At 43.7% G+C, this 17,593-nt stretch overlaps 2 protein-coding genes across 6 annotated transcripts; both read left to right on the top strand.

Annotated features, from left to right (window-relative positions):
• The first annotated feature begins 1,953 nt into the window (after positions 1-1,953).
• DNAJC28 (DnaJ heat shock protein family (Hsp40) member C28) lies at positions 1,954-5,381 on the top strand. Of its 3 annotated transcripts, none has more exons than XM_072345019.1 (2): positions 1,954-2,062; positions 3,372-5,381. In XM_072345019.1, exon 2 carries the CDS (start codon positions 3,425-3,427, stop codon positions 4,544-4,546), a length of 1,122 nt encoding a protein of 373 aa, XP_072201120.1. In that variant the 5' UTR covers positions 1,954-2,062; positions 3,372-3,424; the 3' UTR covers positions 4,547-5,381. The 3 variants fall into 3 exon arrangements, with proteins under 3 accessions (XP_072201120.1, XP_072201136.1, XP_072201130.1); XM_072345035.1 differs by having other exon boundaries at positions 2,012-2,136; XM_072345029.1 differs by lacking the exon at positions 1,954-2,062 and adding an exon at positions 2,797-3,009.
• Positions 5,382-5,760: 379 nt separating this feature from the next.
• On the top strand, positions 5,761-16,901 carry TMEM50B (transmembrane protein 50B). Of its 3 annotated transcripts, none has more exons than XM_072345046.1 (7): positions 5,761-5,838; positions 9,594-9,769; positions 10,488-10,600; positions 11,358-11,425; positions 12,527-12,619; positions 13,243-13,300; positions 15,266-16,901. In XM_072345046.1, exons 2-7 carry the CDS (start codon positions 9,671-9,673, stop codon positions 15,309-15,311), a joined length of 477 nt encoding a protein of 158 aa, XP_072201147.1. In that variant the 5' UTR covers positions 5,761-5,838; positions 9,594-9,670; the 3' UTR covers positions 15,312-16,901. The 3 variants fall into 3 exon arrangements, with proteins under 3 accessions (XP_072201147.1, XP_072201148.1, XP_072201149.1); XM_072345047.1 differs by lacking the exon at positions 5,761-5,838 and adding an exon at positions 5,843-5,872; XM_072345048.1 differs by lacking the exon at positions 5,761-5,838 and adding an exon at positions 7,553-7,574.
• Positions 16,902-17,593: the final 692 nt, after the last annotated feature.

The following is a 17,593-nucleotide window of genomic DNA, read 5'->3' as shown; positions in this document are numbered from 1 at the left end:
AGCAGGGAGAGTGTGCTTAATGCTCTGTCAATCGCTAGACCTGTTTCCTGGGTAAAGAATTTTCTTTCCTTCTCCTTCACACTGTGTAAGTGTCCAATATATCAACCCCTGTCCTTTTTTACTGCTTGACCAATACTTCTCTAATCATAAGGAAGGTGCTGTGAGCTTAAAAGTAAGAACTGCTATAGCAAAGACGCACTCTACAAAGCTTCAGTGGTAATTAATGATAAGCCAAGTGTCTTTAAAAGCAAAATTGTTTTTCTCTTAATTATCATTTCACAATTCACCGAAGTTTTAGAAAGCAGAATAAATTCAATTTGCTAACTGAGAACAGGGCGAGTCCAAGCAGTGCCTCCTATTCTGTGGAAAAAAGAAAGAAAGTAAAAAAAAAGTATATTTCTGTTTTACATCACAGTGAGGACACAAAACAAAACAACAACAAAATCACAGTTTTCTTTTGCAAAGCAACTTGCATGCATACTGGATGAAAAGAAAGTCATAGGACAGCCAGTCCTGGGGGAAGGGCTGTGCAGAGGGGTATCTCACAGAGGGGTATCTCAAATAGAGCATCTTTCCTTACTTACCGCGTCGGACCCTGCAGCTCGTTCACACAAAAGGCTGAGGAGTCCCCCTGATGAATTCAAGTTTTCCTTCTGCTCCTGCTTCAGATCCAAAGGACTTCTGATCCCCTAAAGCCAGAGATAAGAATGAGAGGGTGAAAGAAGCAGACAGACAAGCATGCTGTCCTGTCCCCTCTTATACTGTCTGATGGTGGCCTAGCAGCATCACCTCAGTGCCTCCTGCTGTATGAAACAGACCTCCCAAAAAACTTCAGCAGTGTGCCCTGTTCTTCTCTCTTTCCATCTTTCCTTAGCTAACAATGAAACAGCTCCTCCCAACCAATCAGTCCTACAACATGAGCAGTATTCAACCCTAATAAAAATGAAAGAGCTACAATAAGGCATCAAAAAGCTGAGATCATCACTCAGTTCCCATGCTGTTCACAGCAATATTACATCTTCTAACAAGAGAGGAGTCTCAAAGACGGTGTGCAGAAATAAAATACAGCTTTCGTTGACTACAACTAAACAGAAATATTCAGGTTAAAGAAAAAAACCAAACCACCTCTCACAGCTCTATTCACCGTAATGAAATATATCCTTAGATTTATACGTAAAAATTATCTTCATGTCTTGCATGTACACGAATTGTGCCCCTTTGATTAATACGTTTTACCTTCAAAAGAAACTTAGTACAAACATGTGGTGTTATTTTATTCTCCACCAAGCACTATGCTGTCCTCTTCAGCATCCTAGTCCTGAAGCCATTTGGTTAGCAACCAACAAGCTTGCTGCTGGAACTGCAACGCCTTGCTTTGTGGAGACACATATGCCATATAAAACCCGAAAGTATCACTCAGCAAGCATTTGTAGATCCCCCTCTTTCGTTTTGTGGACTATTTCACATTTCCTATTCACAACTGAACGGCAAACTGCCAGAATAAGAGCCTTTTCTCCTATTAAATGAAGATAACACTTCAGAAATTCTCACAGTCCTGAAATGTTACACAGATTCGTGAAGCATTCCGTAGTTTTCTTAGGACAAGGGGGAATGACCTCAAATTGCTCCAGGGGAGGTTCAGGTTGGGTGTTAGGAAGAATTTCTTCTCAGCAAGAGCAGTGCTGCAGTGGCACAGGCTGCCCAGGGAGGTGGTGCAGTCACCATCCCTGGAGGTGTTCAAGAGCCGTGTGGATGTGGCACTGAGGGAGGTGGGCAGTGGGCATGGCAGGGGTAGGTTCAGAGCTAGACCACACAGCTAACCATACACACAGAAACCAAAGCGCTCTGACCGCCATATTGCCGCCGACCAGACTCCCCGGCGCATGCCCCCAGCGGCGGGCCCGCCATTGCCCCCCCTCCTCCCCCGCTAGCATGCCGGCGGGTCACGTGCCTCCCGGCAGAACTGGCGGCGGCGCTCGGGCTCCCCCCGGCGGGCGGCGGGGAGACGTCCGTGCGAGACGGGGAGAGCAGGGCAGGGGAGCGGGGAGGCGGCGGGCAGGAGGTGAGGCTTCGCGCGGAGGGGTGTCTTTCCTGCCCTACATCACCCCCGTCGCAGTGCATATGGGGGCTCTCTTCGTGAGTGCCAGCGCCCTCGTGGCTTGTGGGGGGTCGGCCGTTGGGACCTGGAGGGGCGGGGTCAGGCCTTGCTGCTGCCTTCTGTGTGGGGGCATCGGCCTTGTCCCCGCAGCCTGCCCCGCGTGGTTAGAGGGGGGCCTGGCGTGTAAGTCCCCGTTTTGTAAGGACGAGAAGATTGAAATCGAATCTGTAGATTTAGGAGAAACTGCTTCTTATCAAGGTGTTGAATTTCAAGAGATTATTCATTGATCGGCTGTTTACAAGGGTGGATAGTGATAGGACAAGGGAAAACAGTTTTAAACTGAGACAAGGGAGGTTTAGGTTAGATATTAGGAGGAAGTTTTTCACACAGAGGGTGGTGATGCACTGGAACAGGTTGCCCAAGGAGGCTGTGGATGCCCCATCCCTGGAGGCATTCAAGGCCAGGCTGGATGTGGCTCTGGGCAGCTGGTTGGCAACCCTACAGATAGCAGGGGGTAGAACTGGATGATCATTGTGGTCCTTTGCAACCCAGGCCACTCTGTGATTCTACGATCATTCCATTTTAGTGGTAGGTATGTGGGTTTTATGGACAAATGTAACAAAACTATCGTTACCAACCACCTAGTAGGAGAGAAATCAGTGATCTACATGCCATGCTGTGCTGCAGGTCTGGCAAGTTGATAGTCCCTCTGTACTCAGCTCTGGTGAGGCTGCACCTTGATAGCTGTGTTCAGTTTTGGGCCCCTCATTACAAAAGACATCGAGGCCCTGGAGTGTGTCCAGAGAAGGGCAACGAAGCTGTGAGGGGTCTGGAGCACAAGTCCGATGGGCAGCGGCTGAGGGAACTAGAGTTGTTCACTGGAGTTCAGCAATGAAGAGCATCTTTCCAATGTATGTTGCACTGGCTTTGTAGAAAGGCAGTAAAGCTTTGACCCTTTGGGAAGCAAGACATGCTTAACAAACCTATGCTGCTGTTGCTGTGACAGGAGAAAGCTGTATTGTGAGTTAATTTTCATTTACATTGTAATTCTACTGCTTCAGTAGAAATTAACAAGAAATTCAGAATTCACTGTTAGTCTGCAAAAGAAAGAATATATTCTGGTGTATATATATATACCAGGTCTGGTATACTGGTCTGAATTTTTTTGTAGGGATTTCTTTGATTCAGATGATATAACAAGATAAGACTTGAACAAACTGCCTAAGTTGACATGAGCACATTTAATATGATTTCTTTCAAAATGTGTTTGTAGGTCATTGTTTATAATGTATCTGCATCTGAAGAAATAGAAAGTGGTTTAATACGATGCTGACTAACACCATAGGACATCATTTAATGGTACATCAAGCAATGATTCCCAGAAGCCTGAAGCCATTTTCCTACATCTGCAGCAGTAGGATGTTGTCAGGCTACAAACCCAAAAGGAATATCAAGGACTCTTACAAAATTCTCGAGCTTGAGGAAGGATGTTCACTCGATGATATCAGAAGCTCGTATCGGAGTCTTGCCAAAAAATACCATCCAGACAGCGGTTCCATCACAGCAGATTCTGCAGCATTCGTGAAAGTAGAAGAAGCGTACAGAGTTGTGCTTAACGATGTGGCAAACAAAAAGAAATCCAGTGAGAATAGGGAAGAGGAGGAGGAAGACCAGCTCAAATCAAACGCGCCACAGCATAGGCACTACTTGAGTTTTGAAGGTGTTGGTTATGGAACACCAAGCCAAAGAGAAAAGCAGTACATGCAGTTCAGAGTAGACCGTGCTACTGAGCAAGTGCTGGCGTACCGTGCGCGGAAGCTTGAAAACCAGTATGTTGCAACGGACCTTATGAGAGCCAAAGATGTGAGACAGAGCAAAAAAGTGAAGATAACTCAGGCGGTTGAACGGTTGGTGGAGGATCTCATCCAGGAGTCGATGGCAAAAGGCGATTTCGACAATCTCAGCGGGAAAGGAAAACCTTTGCAGAAGTTTTCGGATTGTCCTCATGTCGATCCTATGACTCACAACCTGAACAGGATTCTGATAGACAACGGATACCAGCCGGAATGGATCCTCTTGCAGAAAGAAATCCGGGAAACCATCGAGCGATTAAGAAAGAGCATAGTGCTATCCAGGAGTAAGCTGGGAGAGCCCATGGCGCCGCATAGGCAAAAGGAATGGAATCACATCTGCCAGCAATTCGCGGAGGATATCGGGAAGTTAAACAAAAGAATCGACAGCTTCAATTTAGTTGTTCCTCTTCTGAGCAGACAAATGGTGCACTTCAGCGCTGACAAAGAAATCATCCGAGCACAAAAGACTTACGAAGCTTCAGTGGAAAACAGGGAGGTTTCTGGTTCAGACACAAAGGAAAATGAAGGGGAAGGTGTTAAACGGTTTGGGTGGAAGTCTTCTCTGCTGAAGTGGTTCAATACTACATTGAAATAACATCACAGTAGCTCACCTCTCGTCAAGCTTTTGAAGGCACTTTATAACTAAAACCTGTAGCATGAGGGGAGATTTCAGATTGACTGAAAATATCAAATCCACCTGGCTGTTAGACCGCTTGAAAGGAACTGGGGGGGGTCTGATGTTCACTTGTGGGTCGTTAATTCTTTGTGAATGCTGCTAAGGAACAAGTGAATTCAGTTATCCTATTGCAGCTCATTTTTTTCCTTCTGCTTAAATCCAAATTCGTGCTTAACTTATCGGTGTATAATGTAATGACCTCTGTAGCGCTGTTATCTCTTTGTAACATGAAACTGACGCGAGGACAAAGGGGAAGTAAAAGTCTGGCCGTGCCCTTTCCTTTGACCTTTATCCTTCCTTGTTTAAATGTCCCTTGGCATAGCAGGCTGAGAAAGATCAGCTTTTAATTCTCATTACGTCCCACAGGAATTGGATGCGAATTGCTGTTTAAATGAATCCAGTGACCGATGTGAAAAGAGCTCATTGTAAGTTGGATTCATTGCACGGGTGTAAATAGGAACGGGATCCCAATCAATCTGACTCGGGTGGAATCCATCTTGGCTCTCCGTGAAGAGAAGTATCAGCAGTTTAAATAGTGAAGTTGCCGTAATGGATGAGTCAGCATTCGGAATGGCTTTTGTGCTCCTTTTAAAGCTACTTGGTTCTAATGGAGCAGATGAGACCTTGCTGTTGGGCACTTACAGCCAGCTTTGTGCCTGTAGCATGAAAAGCTGCCAGGTGTAAAAGCCACTTTTTCAGTAGTTATTACAACGACGATTAAAAAAGAAACGAGTAACCAACAAGCGATGGTAATTTAATGTATGTTTGCACTGGATGTGGGATGGAGCAATTCCGTTTCAATGTCACAGCTGCGTTTTGCCTTCATCTCTGTAAAGCCTGGCTATGCAGCCCTTTGTGCCAGGCAGGTTTGATGGGGAGCTTGTGCTCAGGGTTGCTTTAAGTTTGTGCCTGGGTACCGCTGCAGCCTCTTTCAGCCTTACGGGAAGAGAGCGAGGCTTAGAGCGCCGAGCCCCGCGCGCAGCGCAGCAGGGCCGGAGGGGACACGGCCGCTGCCGCCCGGGGATACTGAGGGGGAGGGACCTCACTCGTGTGGGCAGAGGCGCCGCCCAATCGCGACGCTCGTTCCTCGCCCGGCCTCCGGTGACGTGCAGTGCCGGCTTCCCATTGGCTGGGTGCCGCGTCGCTCGCCGATCTGCCCGGGCTTCTGCCCCGCCCCTCCGGCAGGCGGAAGAGTCTCTCTCAGGACGGGGGTACGTGCGATCGCCGCTTCCCGCTCGCGCCGCGGTAGGGGGCGAAGGGGTGCGGGAGAGGGAGGGCGGCCGGGGCGGCGGGGACTCGTGCGCTCCGTTCTCACGCTTCGATCAGCGGGTCCCGCTTCCCGCCGCGTCTCCTCACCGTCCGCTCTCGCTGCTGTGGGGAGGCCGGCCCGGCACCGTCCGTCCCGGCCGGGGCAGCGCGCGGCGGTTCCGTGTTCACCGGGTCGGGTGGCCGGCCGCGCTGCCCGCCCAGGTGCCGTGACCTTTCGGGGCAGTCACGGGCCTGGCTCGGGGCGGGAACGTGGAGGTCTGTAGGCCGCCCTCAGCGTGACGGCCGCCGTCAGGGCTTGGGTTCCCGCTGTGGGGGGCTTGAGTCCCGTGGGGTAACAGAGCGATCGCAGCGCCTTGTAGCTCGGTGTCGTGCTGAGGGATGCGGGGGACTGTTGTAAGTTCGATACCTTGACCGCGCAGCCTTAGGCTTTTTAATCCGAAAGTTTCTGTCCTTTCTTTTGTTGCCTTACCTGAGAAGCAGACGATGCAGAATTGTGTGTGGGAAACTGAAAGTGAAACTGCACGTGGTGGCAGAAATGGGGGAGTGGTCCAGCGGGGACCACTGGCACAGAGTGCTGCTATAAGGTCCTTGCAGTGACTGCTGGTTATCCTCTAATAGTTTTTGCGTATTGCACGTATATGGCTTAAAGCATATTCCAACCGACTGCTTGTGGAAGGTGCTTTCTGCTTCCTTGCGGAAGGAGGAAAGGAGTAGAGTTTTCCTCATGGCTTTCAGTGGCTCTTCGTCTGGTCTGTCTTTTGCTTTCTGTTTTAGAAATAGCAGGCCCTGTTCTTTGGAGCCTGGTAGCATTGTACTCTAAGACAGTTCTCCCTGTGCAGGTTTGTTGTGCTTCCTTATCACTGCTTTCACATTTTATTCACTTGGATTCAGACCCTTTAGGAGAGAGAACCTAACTTTATGAAGAAGCTTTTATGCTCCAGCCCTCATGTGATACGTTGTTGTTTTGCCTCATTCACCTGAATGATATCCTAGTTGTTTTAACCAAGGTGCTGGCACCTACTGAATGTTATTTCTGCAGCAGCTATAACTTGTCCCTGTTATTTTTCAGTCCCAGTTTGTTCTTGCTTGGTCAGGGACGGTGTTGTCCTCTCACATAGAGGAATGTCTGTGTGGTGGGCATGGAGCAAGGCAGCACTCGATCACACAGGAAAGGATGGTTCATCACTGCCTTTAGTTGTGTGACTGTGAAGTCTCTACACATGCAGACCAATTGAAATAAGGAGACAGATGTTTAATTATTTTTACTCTTAAGCAGGACTCTTCTGAGGTAGTTGTATGAGAGACTCCTTTTCGGAGTTCTGCATGGCATCAGTTAATGTTTGCATTATACAAGGAAAAAGGGCAGGGTCCTTTATCCCCATTACTTACTGCCATTAGCCTACTCTCACACTGGCTTTTCTTTGTGAAATCAAAGCTGGTTTTTGGCATTAGACATATGTCGAAATACCTCCAAACTTTCTGTCTGTGTTGCATTGCAAATACACTGCGCTGTGTTTCCCAATGTCTGCCATTCCAGTGAAACAGGAAAACTGTACAGTCAGTTGCAACTCTTTGCTGTTGAAAGACTGCCAGCAGATAGTGCTTATCTCATCTCTTCGCATCATCGAGGTGCTTTTCTTCTCAGCACAGATTTGAAGCTAAAGCAAAGTGTAGGCTGGTAAGCCAGTATTTCTGGTAAAATAGCCTTTGGTAGAAAGCTGCTCTGTGTCTTAAAATGTATATTAAATATATGTATATATTAAAATAAATAAACAAATAAATGTAGCACTAGAATCATAGAATGGCCTGGGTTGCAAAGGACCACAATGATCATCCAGTTCCAACCCCCTGCTATGTGCAGGGCCTCCAATCACTAGACCAGGCTGCCCAGAGCCACATCCAGCCTGGCCTTGAATGCCTCCAGGAATGGGGCATCCACAGCCTCCTTGGGCACTAGTGTCCCAACATTCACTCATTTGTCACTAATGCAGATGTGAAAATTGTTTGCTACTCAAGACAGCTGGGAGAGGTTTTGTCTCAGATTTTTCAAGTGAGTAAAATGCCTCTGTTTGTTTCTAATCTTAGTGCTTAAAAGCGTTTAATAAGTAAGAGAGGTTTGTACCATGCATGTTATCTATGAAGTTTGTCATGACTGACTTGGTAGAGTAGAAGGGGTCTTACTATGTCACATATGTACTATGTGCATACATACATTAGTACTATGTACTAAATGTCAGCTGTTACTTGCTTTAGAAGTTCATTTAATTAAATTGGCTGGCCAAAGAAACCATTTAGTACCTTTAAATACATCAGTACTTTTGAAATAGTACGTTATGGAAAAAGAATCTGAAAGAAAATACAGATTTGAAAACATAGATCTTCAAAAAATACAGAATCATAGGCTCGTTAAGGCAGGAAAAGACCCCTAAGGTCACCCAGCCCAACCATCAGTGCACTCCACCATGCCCACTGCCCATGTCCCTCAGTGCCACATCCATGCGGCTCTTGAACACCTCCAGGGATGGTGACTGCACCACCTCCCTGGGCAGCCTGTGCCACTGCAGCACTGCTCTTGCTGAGAAGTCCTTCCTAATACCCAACCTGAACCCCCGCTGCTGCAACTTGAGGACATTAACTCTCATCCTGTCACTGTTAGCCAGGAGGAGAGGCCAACCCCCACCTTTCAGGTGGTTGTAGAGAACGATGAGGTCTTTCCTGAGCAGCCTCTTGTCCAGACTGAACAACCCCAGCTCCCTCAGCCACTCCTTCTGAGAGTATTAGCAGGCAAGATAATGAATTTGGTGAATTTGACATAAGCTCTGTTTTTTTCAGTAGAGGAAAAAAACAACAACAAAGTGCTGCATTACTTACTCCTGCTTGTGGCCAGCTGTACTGCAGGGCATGATCTGTACAGTCCACAGTGAAGACGGGATCCATGGGCTGCATTCTGTTGTGGGTATATGAGTGGGAGAGATTGTGGCAGGAAGAGTAGAGATTACTGCTTGAGGAAGATAAAGAAGTTTCATGGACTGAAGAGGAACAAATCAAGTACATATGGAACCATTTTACGAGTGCAAAACAAGGAAGGGCCACAGGAGCGCTGATGAACTTTGCTTTCGTCTTTCTGTGGCTAGAGATCTGTGACTGATCATCCGTCTGCAAAGGAGGATGTCCCTTACCCTTGGTATTAGCTGTCTCACTGAGGTGATCAGTTTTCCACTGTGCTAGAAAGACACTGTATTCTCTTTTTTGTTTGGAGACAGGAAATATGGGCATCCTGTCTAAGATTCCTTTGTCAGACTCAAAGGCCAGGTTCTTGCTCTGCACGTGAAGTCCTGCCGTGTGTCTCTTTCTCCTTTTTTAACTGCCAATGATAGGATTGCGGTTCAGTGGTGAAACTTTGGGTGAAATATTTTTGCTTTTTTTGTCTCCCGTTTTTGTTTCTATATGTTACAAATACACAGTATATTTACATTTCGATTATGATGCCTTGAGTGCAGTGCCTGTGTGCCGATTTTATATTGTAATTCTATTTGTGAGGTAGGTTGCTCTGTTTAATGTATCTCAGTAGAGCAGCTATACAGTGTGTGGAATGCGTCTGCAAAAAATAGGCATTTTAAAGTCTGCTCATGACAGTTTGTCAAACATCTTGAGTTTTTACCCTTCCATGCTAAATGCGTTTTTGGCCATGTTTCAGGTACTCAGAACATTGCTGTTAATGGAAGAATTCATGTTTAAGTGCAGAACAAGAAGGGCAATCTAATCTGGGAGGAAATGGCAGGATTCTTGGACAACTTCCGGTGGCCAGAATGTGAGTGTATTGACTGGAGTGAAAGAAGAAATGCCATTGCTTCCATAGTTGCAGGTGTATTGGTAAGTTATGAATATGTGAGTGTTGGATCCTCTGTGAGAGGAGCTGGGTCATAACTGTGCTGACAAATCTGGAAATACAACGAACAGTTATTTTTGCAGAATTCTGTGGAGTTTTGCTGTAACTGAACCTTGATCCAGTGTATTTCTTGGATTTTTTTTTTTTCCAAGTGTAACTGTTAGCAATCTTTTTTATGGACCACGTAAATTTGCATTTTATCTAATTTTCCAGGCTGGATGTGGCTCTGGGCAGCCTGGTCTGGTGGTTGGCAACCCTGCCCATGGCAGGAGGGTTGAAACTGGATGATCATTGATGGTCCTTTTCAACCCAGGCCATTCTGTGATTCCAGTAGTAATATACTGGTCCTCTTCTTTAAAAAAAGATTGGAATTCCAAATGGAGTTTTGGCAGAAGTAATTATGTTATACACAGGTTATATTTCGGATCCTTGTCCTTAAAGTAGTACAGCGAAATCAGCCTTAGGCTGAGATGTAATTTGAGTAGAAGCAGAACCAATTCTCCAGTGCTTCTGTGAATACATCCACTTCAAGGTATATGCAGAACTCGCTTATCAAACATTTAGTGTGACTTGAAGCGAGTCACTTTCTCTGTCAGTATTTGATAATGGGAGATTAAATGATGTACGCAAACATTTGACATGCTTTGTCACTCCGTTTCTGTGCCCTTCCTGCCTCATAGTAGTGGTGTTATTTATTTCTAGTTTTTCACAGGTTGGTGGATAATGATAGATGCTGCAGTAGTTTACCCTAAGCCAGAACAAATGAACCACGCGTTCCATACCTGTGGGGTGTTTTCAACTCTAGCTTTTTTCATGTAAGTGTATACAGAAGGAAGTTCTTTCATTATGTAGTAAATATGAGCTGTTAAAGACCATTTTTACTAGGCCATATGTATATGGTAAAACTTGGAATTGCTTTGTTATAAATTACTTTTGAGTAATCTTGTATCTGCTGTGAAGATGTAAACATGGCAAGCTTGAGGGAGAAGTAATAGGTTTTAGTGAGAAGAAATTAGTTTTTATTGGAGAGAAAAAAGGATACTTTGGGATCTTCACAGCTTTCTTGTTATTTGGTATTTTGAAGTTTGTTTTTCTTCCTCAGCAGTGTAATTTAAGGAAATAAATGATCCCCCCTTACAGGATGCGTCTTGCTTGAAAATTTGTGCTATTCACTGTAAAACAGAGACATCAAAAAGCATCTTAGAATCATGAAACCAGTGCATTACTGACTGTTACTGTTCCTGAAAAGTGACTTTAGAGCTACTAGAAACTTAAACAAATGGCCAAAAAAATGCCCAGGAATGTTTCAGTCACTTAAAAAAAGGTAGTTCTGATCTTTCAGCTTACAGGTCTGTTAATCTGAATGTTTAAGTCACTTCAGCAGGAATACAGGCTTTGCTTGAAGGCCAGTTGGGATCCTTCCATTAAGGGTGATGTAATATTGTGTGACTGTACAGAATGTCAGTAATTCTTCCAGAGTTTTTTACACCTTTTAAAAACTAAATAAATAACAGCTTTATACTTAGGATTTTTAACTGATAACCTGAAATCTGCACACTTGTTTGTTCCTAGGATAAATGCTGTATCAAATGCACAGGTGAGAGGAGACAGCTACAGTGATGGATGCTTAGGAAGAACAGGTAAATTAAAATAATGCTGGGTTAAATGGCTCATGTTTTAGGCTTTTTTGTTTGGTTTTTATGCAGTGGTTAAATAATAATCAGAAGCTCAGAAGTAGGACAAAGGTTCTGTTAATTTCTTGACAGAATTAACACTTGGAGGTAAGAACTGTCATTGTTAAAAGGCAAACATGGGAAAATGTGGTTTCCTTATAGTGTGAACACCTGAAGTTTTCTCTGCTTGTCCCACATAGCTGTTCAGAGAAATAAATTTCTGCCCTGTGGTAAGCGATGGAGCTGAGTTCCGTATGAATCTGTTGTTTTAGAGTGCATTGCAAACACTGTTTCCTCTGTACATCACCCACTGTGCGGTGTCTGTAGGCCTGTTGTCTTCTCTCTTCTTTCACCCATAATTCCCTTCCAACTTCCCATCTGGCTCCCAGCATCAATTTTCATGTGATCTGCAGGACGCCTTATGGGAAATCTGGTAGGATTTGCTCATTTTTGAATGAGACTACAACTACGATGCCTTCCTGTGCTTCGTTCTTAAGCCTGTCAGAGTACATTTTTGCACGTAAAGATTTTATCCTTTACCGTGAGTGAGCAAGTTGGTTATTTGCAATGGTATCATCCTCCTTTCTATGTGGGCAGTGTCTCACAGTGCGGGGTCTCCAGCGTTTCAATTAATTATCTACCTTGACCTTTACTTGAGGAGGATGGCATGTAAGAGAAATAGACCTCTAGGGTCACTGAGTAAATCAGGGGATTTCACATGTCTGAAAATACCTTTCTGAAGTAAACACCAAAAGGGTTTGTTTTGTGTACCTTATCGGAGTGCCATCCTTATCTCAGAAAAACTAGCTTTGGCAGGGTACCTCTTTAGTAGTTCACTCCATGTGTGTTAAATGATGTTACAGGCGTTCCTTTCAGATGAGGAGAAATTTCTGGTAACTGCTAATATCCACCTCCTATCTGCTTTATTGGAGAAGACCATTTTTGGATGATCTTATCCTTTACACAGGGTTCAACCCTTTCCATTTGAACCTTCAGTGTCTGATGTCTCTATATGTCACTATGAATAGTATACTACGTGATTCTCAGAGGTTTTAATGTTTCCTGCAGGTGCTCGTGTCTGGCTCTTCATTGGCTTTATGCTGATGTTTGGTTCACTAATTGCTTCAATGTGGATTCTTTTTGGAGCATATGTTACACAGAGTAAGTTTCTTTCTTGATTAGTTTTGGAAATGGACTTCACTGCTTTCCAGAAGTATCATCAAGTTTGGTGTGAAGTATTCAAGCTTCAGCTTGGCATATATCTTGTGATATGGTTTGTTTATTAGCTTTATTTTCATAAAGGTTGTGAATATGAAAATCTGTGATCTGTTGGACTCTTCCCAGTCCCTTACTGTATGGATTTGAGCACTGCTTGATGAAATTGAAGTTAGGAACTACCACAGTGAACCATTTTAAACAGTCCAGGTGTACAAGCGTTCTGTATAAAATACTGACATCGGTAGCTGTGATTGTTATTCAGGATGTGCTACCAAGTACTGTTTTAAGAACAAACAATAGAAAACCAAAAAGCAACCAAACGCAATGCCCAAACTCTTGATTGAAATCTAGAAATGTCTTAACTGTTACAGATTGTCACCTGGCATTGAACTTTATTTTCAGATATAGGAAATACTTTTGCTGAAAGACAGAAAATCTGGAAGAATGGAAGCGTGGTCTGTGCTTGCTAGAGCAATGCCACCTAGTTTTGTTGTTGGTGATGAGTGTTTTAGATACCCTTTTCTGTACAGAAAATCTTAGTATTTCCTTTGTTACTTACTTTGCAGACACTAATGTTTACCCTGGATTAGCAGTGTTTTTCCAGAATGCATTGATATTTTTCAGGTAAGATACCTGGGTCAGTTTCCTTCCCTTTAAAGGAGTGTTGCACACACCTGCTTCTATCTGCACAGGTACCTCTGGGAAATTAATTCTAACCAAAGCTGACACCAGACTTGATCTTTGACAATGTGGAGCTCTGCTCACAGCGCAGAACCCCCCTGTATTTCAGTTAATTACTCACTCTGGCCTTTGCTTGAGGAGTGAAGCATGTGAGGCAGAGATCACTTGGATCACAGAGTAAACTGGCATGATACAGATAATTGATGTGATGATATTGTCATTTTATAAACAGATCCAGTTATTACTTTTCTTACTCTGCTACCATTACTACCTTGTTTGCTACAGTGATTAGAAGCAATTCTTTATTTACCCCTTCTCAGAAACAGAGCACTGTTCCGAGATTTGTGTTCTTATTCATAGAATCATAGAATGGTTTAGGTTCGAGGAGACCTCAAGGATCATCTGGTTCCAACCCCTGCCGTGGGCAGGGCTGCCACCCCACCAGCTCAGGCTGCCTAGGGCCCCATCCAACCTGGCCTTGAGCGCCTCCAGGGATGGAGTATCCACAACCTCTTTAAGCAACTTGTTCCAGCACCTCACACCCTCTACGTAAAAAATTTCTTCTGAACATCTAACCAAAGTTTCCCCTCTTTATCTTAAAGCCATTCCCCTTTGTCCTATTGCTATCAGACCATGTAAAAAGTCAGTGCCCCTCCAGCCTGTAAGCACTGTTCAAGTACTGGAAGGCTACAGTGAGGTCTCCCTGGAGCCTTCTCATTTCCAAGCTATACAAGCTCAACTCCCTCAAGCTTTCTTTACAGGAGAGGTGCTCCAGCCCTCTGATCATCTTCATGGCCCTCTTGTGGACCCTGTCCTACAGCTCTGCTTATTCCTGTATTGGGAGCCCCAGGCTTGGACACAGTACTCTGGATGGGGCCTCGCAAGGGCAGGGTTGAGGGGGACCATCACCTCCCTCTCCCTGCTGTCCACTCCTCTTTTATTGCCATTCCAGCCACCTAACAGTCCCAGCCTTGTTAGTCCAGTTCTTTCTGGACTAGAATTTGGATGACTAAGCAATGACACATTTCTGGGTGAAGTATTCAGTGTCTGTGACATAATGGATAATAGCAATATCATCTCTGTACAACAAATACCTTGGCATCTTTCCTACAGCGATAGGTGAGACATCCTATTGCCTTTTTCTTGAATATTTTGTAACGGTGGCTAGCTTATCTAATACCTGATAGAACTAGGTTTGTTCCTGCCAGGTGGAAAGTTCCCAGAACGTTCTCCAGTTTATAAACTTCCTTTTTTTGGAAGTTCTCATCCACCTAAATTAGTGCACTGTTTTCTTTCTAGTGCTAGTGATCCCAATTGACTGGCTCTTCTGTGGTTTTGTTTGGAAAGCCAGTTATGTTCTTGTGCAAAATAGCAGCTCCTAAATCTGTTCGTCTTCAGTCTATTCTAGTTCTCTAGTTAATTGTCCAGGCGTTAGGCTTGTTCTCTCACTGCTTCTTATTATTGTTCCCATTGTTGATGATACTTCCCATTTCCCTCACTAGTCTTATGATTTAGTATGACCATGCCCTTCTTTATAAGGAAAAAAGTAAGGTAAGGAACAGGAAGGAAATAATGTTTTTTTTTGTTCCTTAAAGTTGTTTTATTATTTTTTATTTATTTTTTTTATTCATGGCATTGCATCCAACCTTATAAAAGGAATTTTACTGTGAACTTCATTAATATTTTGCTGGTCAGTTGCTTCAGCTGGATGTCATGGTTTTAGTCATGTATAGTAAGTGAAATAGAAACAGAAAAATAGATATTAACATGAATAAAAGTTAAGATTGCTGGTCATTGATTTTTGTGGTGTAAACAGTGTAAGATGTTACATTTACTATTCAAATGCCCTTTTCCACTTGATGTATGGCCTGATTTATTTATTTTTTCCCCTTTCTTTTTCCTTTTCAGTACTCTGATCTACAAGTTTGGAAGAACAGAGGAGCTATGGGGATGAGAGATCAGATACAGCATTGTCTATTCCATAGTTGCTCTGTTGTACTCTGTATGTAGATATTTACGTTTATTTGTTCTCATTTTGCTCTCTAAATTGTATGAACTGAGATGAACTACGATTTCTGTAATAAGCTCTCTCTTTTCATAGGACAGACTTGTGAATATGTACATATGACTGTATATATCTTAAAAAGGGAAAGTCAGGCTTTCTGAAATCTTCAGGCTTATTTCTTCAAATACACGAGTTTCCATTGGTTGTTATGATTTGATCTTCCAAACCTTCACATGTGTGAGAGACTTCATTAGAACTGCAAGTGAATAAGCGGGATGGAAGGGGTTGGTATCTTTATGCATAGGTGAGCTATTGCTGGTTGTTAAATGCTGCTTGTATACCTGGAGGGGAGCGGTAGCTCATGGAAGTGGCCCTTCATTTCCTGAGGGTAAATCCTACTGTATGCTGAGTTAAGGGTTGAGTTTTATATGTTTCCGAATGGTTATATCCAATTAGCCAGCTATTTTTTTGTAAAAGGTTCTGAGTTTTTAAACAAGACCCTATTTTAAGTAGGTTCTGCATGACCAATCCAACTGTACTTGATTACCATTGCACAAAGGAAATTTGGTAGCAGCACAGGATGTATTTCTTGCTGTTCAGTGTAATAGATGCCAATCAATATTTATTGTATTTACTGATACTAGAATCTCAAAAACTCTGCAGCTGATGCCAATTGTTGTTAGGGAATAGAAAGAATAGGTGACAAACAGACTGACAGCTTTAAATTATGCTCAGATAGATTTTCTTCGGGGGAAGCTTTTTGTTGAGAAATGAGCAGTTCTGCTGCCACCTACTTATTACCTTAGGTAATAGAGCAAGTGTTTCAAATGGGAGTACAGCAGATTGTGTTATTGCTACCAGTCTTACCTTGAAATAATTGCCAATTTTAGGACTGTCACTTGCCCCAGTTAAAATTATATTCCAAATCTCACAGTTATTTTCTAGGGTGTTTTATAGGAGTGTGTTCATTATTGAAATCCATTTTCTTCTAGCTGGAGTGTACAGAAAGGGAGAACAGCGGTGTTTTATGGCTTTGGACTGATGTTGTGTATTCATCTTGCTGTCGGTGACTTCCTTGTAAGTTCTATGTGTTTTTAAAGCAATTGAATCTACCTTGTGTCTGAGAGCTTTTATAACTTTCCATGTATCAAGATTGCTGACCAAATGGCATTAAACTTCAGAATGTAACTTACGTGCATGTTTACTGCATACCGTTAGTCATCTAATTGCTCCCTTGCGGGAATCTTCCCAGTGGACAGAATATGAAGCAAATGCTACAGCTGAAACTGTGCTACTGGCTAGACTAACTTCCATGCTCATTTTGTCATCCTGCAGTGAGTTACCATATATTTGCTGGTGTTAATCGCAGCTCTGTACATACGTTGTCTGGTTGGTTGTAATTCCAGAAAACTGCAATAAACTTTATCTTATGTTCTCCAAATAATGAACAGCAGCAGATAATTGGGCAGTAGTTGTCTACTGAACAGCTGAAGGAGTACAGACTTCTAAGCGACTCTTGCAAAACCTAAGATTTAAACCCAAGGCTTTTGTTTTCATGTCTCCCACATTCTCATACAGGAGCTCAGGAGTGGTTGCTGGCTTTTCTATGAAGCGAGAAACAAAGTTTGCCTCTAAGTAACCCCGGTCAGGGTCTGACATCTGACACTTGAACAGCACAAGCAGAGGTACACACTTCACTTAGGAAGAACTCTTCCAGTGTGCCTTATTGCAAGTTTCCTGTTAAGAAACTTATTTGTAAAAGTACCCAGCTGGCACTGAGCTTCCTTCTGAGGCTACCTCTGTTTTCTGCCGGAAGCTCATTGCTGTCTGCATAGCTGCTGATAAGAGACAGCACGGAAGCTGCTTCTCTTCCAAAGTTCAGAATACATTTGGTGTAAGAAGCATGCAGAGCACATGAACGTGTATGAACATTATTCAGAGTAACCCTAGGTCTTTTACACCAGGGATTGTTCCAGCAGAGTCCCAGATGATCAGGAGTTGCACATTGCAGGTTAACTGCTGTGGTTGGCAGTCATGAAGCTTATCTTTTGAGTTTACCCAAACAGTTTTTGTTTCGGTGGCCTATTTGTACAACTAAGAAATATTAAATAACCCTCTGTAACAGAAGTCTAGGATGTAGTCTCTGCAGTACAGCGTACTTAGCAAGTCATATTTTGTACTGACAGATACTCACCTGAGGTGCTTAAAAAGCTATTTATGTCCTGTGTTAT

This window comes from Excalfactoria chinensis, chromosome 1 (assembly GCF_039878825.1).
Source record: "Excalfactoria chinensis isolate bCotChi1 chromosome 1, bCotChi1.hap2, whole genome shotgun sequence".
Taxonomy (NCBI): domain Eukaryota; kingdom Metazoa; phylum Chordata; class Aves; order Galliformes; family Phasianidae; genus Excalfactoria; species Excalfactoria chinensis.
This window is presented reverse-complemented; position numbering and strand designations above follow the sequence as displayed.

What these genes read in the sequence shown, in the direction of transcription:
- DNAJC28 (XM_072345019.1), top strand. Translation starts at nt 3,425, where the DNA reads ATGCTGACTAACACCATAGGACATCATTTAATGGTACATCAAGCAATG.
- TMEM50B (XM_072345046.1), top strand. Translation starts at nt 9,671, where the DNA reads ATGGCAGGATTCTTGGACAACTTCCGGTGGCCAGAATGTGAGTGTATT. An exon ending in CCATAGTTGCAGGTGTATTG is followed by an intron (nt 9,770 to 10,487) that starts GTAAGTTATGAA and finishes ATTTATTTCTAG; the next exon opens with TTTTTCACAGGTTGGTGGAT. An exon ending in TGGAGCATATGTTACACAGA is followed by an intron (nt 12,620 to 13,242) that starts GTAAGTTTCTTT and finishes CTTACTTTGCAG; the next exon opens with ACACTAATGTTTACCCTGGA.